The sequence below is a fragment of the Solanum verrucosum genome, unplaced genomic scaffold, assembly GCF_900185275.1.
Source record: "Solanum verrucosum unplaced genomic scaffold, falcon-dt-bn FXZP01000012.1, whole genome shotgun sequence".
NCBI lineage: Eukaryota > Viridiplantae > Streptophyta > Magnoliopsida > Solanales > Solanaceae > Solanum > Solanum verrucosum.
The window spans coordinates 1,874,803-1,879,853 of NW_026020063.1; the positions used below are offsets into that span (position 1 = coordinate 1,874,803).

Here is a 5,051-nt window from a genome sequence, read left to right on the forward strand (position 1 = left end):
GTTTTCCTACTTGATTTGGGAGATATGTCTGCTTATTTAGATACCTAAGTTATAACATGTGCTACATCTTCTTCATCCCCCTCCAAAACTATATGATTTGTGACTTTAGATTCTTTAACAGTCTTTTGAATAGACTCCATGGAATGAAAAACAATGTCATTGGAGCCGTGAAATTGTATTGAAGCTAAACACGGTCAGAAACAGGAGAATAAAAAAGACAATCATATTATCATTACTCAATAACAAAGAGATCAAAAACCAGTACAAACATCTTACTAATATCAGAGAACCATTTCGACTTACTCCAATTAAAAAAGGAGAAGCCAAGTAAAAGGGAAGAGTGGACTCTCGCTATCGCTCAGGCTTCACATATATACCAGAGCTTCCACATTAACTATGTACAAGACCAGATTATACCCAGCAGTAGCCAGTAAATATTTCACATTCCCTATACTAATATCTAAGTTCCTCCAGACTGCAATCGTCTTATAACACAACAAAGCATAATATATATAGCTGTACAGATATAACCTCTTCAACATCATTTACCACAAGTTTTAAAATCATCTACCAGAAGTAGCATATGCTTCTTTCTCTGTATCCCGTTTGGCCGTCTGTGAGCTAGTTGACGTAATGGGGAGAGGAAGAGGAAGTGGTAGAGGGGACTCTATATTTGGAGGAGTTGTATCCTGAACTTCCTTTTGTGAGGTAACAAGGACGGGTGCTTCTTCTGTTTTTGGAGTGTAATTAAAGGAGAGATCCTTGTTAGCTGCCAGTGCTAGTAGCTCTTTCTCCTCCAGCCCTTTTGGCGGCCCAAGGGTGCAACGATCTGTACCATACTTCGCCAGTGCATCTTTGAATTTTTTGATCTGTTACATAGTATGCAACACTGTTATTAGACTACAGTTTCAAACAAAGATGACAAATACAACAAAATGAATGCACAGCCAAAAATAGCATTGATGTTATAACATTCGCAGAGAATCTAGCTCGGTATATCAAATCACTGCTTCACATTTCTAAGAAGATCAAGATTCAAGACTAGTATCTTGAAGACATCAAGGAGAAGATCTATCAATTGAAAGTGTTAATTGTGGATAAAACTTAAGGACAGACCTAGACAAGAAAAGCGAGATCCAATGACTTTCACTGAATTCGAAGAAAGCATTGACAGCTATTGGAATCCATCATCAACATTCTTATCCAGAAACACGATAAATTGCTATGGCGGAGCTATAGAAAAAGCAGGTAATAGGTGCATAAAGAACTAACCGTGGCATTGGTACAGCTAAAGCTGCAAACACGGCCTTCAGCTCCTCTATAGAAACGGAAAAATGGGAGAACATGTACATTAAGAGAGTAACACATCGACTTGTGTTCCTCATAGTTCACCTGTAAAAACTGCACATCTGGATTCATCTCTGCCAGCTGACACAACTGTATTTACCAATTCAACAAAGTCAGTTCAAAACTAATACAAATACAGTTTACAGATCTTATATTGACATTCAAAAACATTCTTAAACAAGAAAAGGAGTTTTTTCTACCTTGGGGTGAAGAGCTTTACAACCTCCACAGCCAGGGGAAAAGAAATCAACAACAACTAATTTGTCCCCTGCACTCAAAAGAGAGTCAACAAGTTCTTGTGCACTGTTCACCTCTTTCATGTTAGGTTGAACCCCTTTCTCCCACCATTTCTGTGCTTTCCTGATTCCAATACTCATCTGTAAGCACACAGAAAACAAGTTGAGAAAATTGAACAAAGGCATCCATTTAGGAAAACATATCATCATACAGCAAAAATGACCTAAACCAATATCAGGCAAATGAACAATATTCAACAAAGTTTGATTTGACCCCAAAATCATGAAAACAAATATGATCCAAAACTACTCATATTCAAGATCTTCAACCACAAACCCTCAAAAACAAAAAAGAAACAAACCTGAGCAGTGATATCAACAACTTGGGAGTTTCTTCGGTTGAACTTGGATACGCCTTCATTTATAACCAATCTACGACCATAAAAATCGGTTCTTGGCAAACAAGAAGATGAAAGGTTCAACGAAGGAAGACAAGAAAGATTGACCGATTTATTGGGAAAAGAACAGATCCCAGGTAGATTAAGACGACGATGATGATAAATTTCACCACAATCATAAGACGAAGGAAACATAAAACCTTTGCTCATCAATTTCGTCATGGCTTTCCTTTTGAAATGATCTCAAATTCTCAAACAAACACCTCAACATAAAAAATAAAAAAAAACCCAAAAGAGACACAAAATTTGCAATCGACCCTGATGAAGAAACTGGAAATCTGAAAAAAGGGTTATTCTCCTTTTCTTTCTTCTGTTCTTAGTTTATCTTGTTAATGGAGATTTCAAGATTGACGTAAAAGGGAAAAAGGCGAGAGACAAAGCGACAGGTGGATCAAATTTGGGAATATTATAATCTTTTTAGAAGGTACAATTTGCTTTATCATAATCCAACGGTTCAAATTGATTCGTTTTGAAATAGATCTGGACCAGAATAAAACGGAACAGATATCTGGATAATGGATAGAGTACGGTTTCGATTATGCCTTGTCAAATATAAGGATAATATTCTCTCCATTTCTATTGTTGTTTTTGAAAAAAAAAATACTTTACTAGTATGTAGTATTTGACCCTAGATTTTAAAAATATTAAAAATTGAACTTCAAATATTTTAAACACATACTTACCAAATTTCAAATTTGTTCCAACTAAAATGCATGTTCAAATATTATTTTAAATTATAAAAATCATAATTTTCAAAACTTCAATTTTTTAAATTTCAACATTAAAATCTATATATTATAATATCTTGTTATTTTATTTTTCAAGTTAGAGTATCAAATTAATTTATATCATATATGTTTGAGTTTGTAAAATCTATCAAAAAAATTAATTAAATTTTATTTTTTAAAATTAAAATTTACAAGTTTAAATTTTCAATCAATATTATATCTTTTTAGGAGGCTAGAATCTTTAATTGTTATTTTTTTTCCCTTTTTCTAGTTTTGTAAAAATATTGTTGTTACTTTTTTCTAATTCTACAAACTAATACGTAAAATAATATATAACCATAAAATAAATTATAAAATTTATTATATAAAAATAGAAAATAAAATTCTTAAATGAAATTTAACCAAGCTTATGAAATATGTTAATTAATTAATAAGAAATATATTGATAAATATGTATATATGAAAAGAATACTATAGTCTTGAGACAAATAATTTTTTGATTTCGCTGCTTTTTTTAAAAAGCAAAAAACTTTCAACTTCTTTCCAATATATTTTTTTATTTCTACTTCTATTTAAAAGAACTTTTATTGATTTACCAATCTAGTTCATCACTTTTGGTTAAATGTCAAGATTGTGATTTCACACCAGTAATAATCATGTAAAAGAAAAATGATAGTACTTCGGTGGGTGGGTGGATGGGGGAGGGGTTTGTGTGTTGATGACCACTGTTGTGAACTTCTTCGAATCCTCGTTTTTGGTGTGTTGTTCACTTCAAATTTTGCTTTTAATTTTGTTGTGTTTCTCTCATTTGTACTCGGTCGTTAAATGGATGGTTGAGTTAAAATTAGAAATACTAAAAAAGGATTATAATTAATATAGATTTACTTTGGATTCAAATAAATTGAATTTAAATGGGCTAAAAATTGAATTGTGTCATGACTGCTCAATTCAATCTGCTTAATTTCAATAATTATAACATATTATAATTTAATTTTTATAATCGCAATTTAAATTTCAACTCAAGAAAATAACAAAAATAAGTTACAAATGGATAGATAAATCCTAAAAAATATAAAATAAATAGAAATTCATACCTTTTATATGAGAACATACATTACGCTAATGCAAATAAAAAATTTATAACGGGTTGAAATTGAAGATTCTTTAAAAATGGATTAAGGTTTGAATACACTTGAGATTAAATCTAATTCAAATTATCTTTAGTCCTATTAAAATTTTTTAGATGAATTAGATAGATTGCTTATATTTGGACTTATCTTGACACCTCCCACGTATCATTATTAAAGAATTTTTCAACCCAAGCATTACTTGATTCTTTTTTCTTCTCTTATCCTTTTGAATGTTATTGTGATTTGAGTCTTTGTTATTCATTGCTCCCTCATCGTATAAGTCAACAAAAGTGTTCTGTAATTGCGACTTCTCAGTCACTTTTTCTTATTAATTTCGTTGTTGAATAAAGATTTGTGTTTACTAAGTAAGTGTTTGGATATGCGATTTTATTTTATGATGTAAAATTAGTATTATTTGGACATGTAATTTTATATTAATTTCATTTCATAATTTGAAATTATGAGATTTTAGATTCTTTAAAAGTCATGATTTGGATATTTCAAATTATGAATTGAGATTTTTCACATTTAAAAACTGACCCATAAATTCATATTTTGTCAAGAAAAACACATTTAATTTATACATATCTACTAGCTATTAATTTCATATGTAGATAAAATTTATAATTCATATAATTACTTTTTAAACCATTTATATATCATATAACAATTATTCTCGCTAATATAACATTTATTTTCATTTCAAATCAATTTTTAATTTATCATTTATATTCTCCTAAGTCGTTAATCTTTATCAAATGTAATAAAAAATATCATCATTATATTGACTGGACAAGACCACCGTGACATTAATAGAAAAAAGAAAAAATAGTTTGATATACCCCTCAATTTTGTCATTTAGATCTATATACCACTCATTATGAAAGTAGCTTATATATACCCCTATTGTTATACAATGACTCATATATACACACTTTTTATCTAACGAAAGTAAAAAAATCAATCATATATTTCTATCGTTATAAAAGTAACTCATATATTATTTATTTAATAAAAGTAACAAAATTTAAGAATTAAATTTTTTTCTGTGTTATATTTTATAATTTATTTTTGTATATGTAAAAATTAATTGAGGTATTTATAAAAAATAATTACAAGAAAATGAGTTAAAATAAATTTGTCAATAAAAAT

At 29.4% G+C, this 5,051-nt stretch overlaps 1 protein-coding gene across 1 annotated transcript; it reads right to left on the reverse strand.

Annotated features, from left to right (window-relative positions):
• Window positions 1–220: 220 nt before the first annotated feature.
• Window positions 221–2,446, reverse strand: LOC125823437 (thioredoxin-like 1-1, chloroplastic). The gene is made up of 4 exons (XM_049502819.1): window positions 1,946–2,446; window positions 1,548–1,724; window positions 1,273–1,437; window positions 221–869 (listed from the first exon to the last, which is right to left on the reverse strand). The coding sequence occupies exons 1-4, from the start codon at window positions 2,201–2,203 to the stop codon at window positions 564–566; spliced, it is 906 nt and encodes a 301-aa protein (XP_049358776.1). The 5' UTR covers window positions 2,204–2,446; the 3' UTR covers window positions 221–563.
• Between the last annotated feature and the right edge of the window lie 2,605 nt (window positions 2,447–5,051).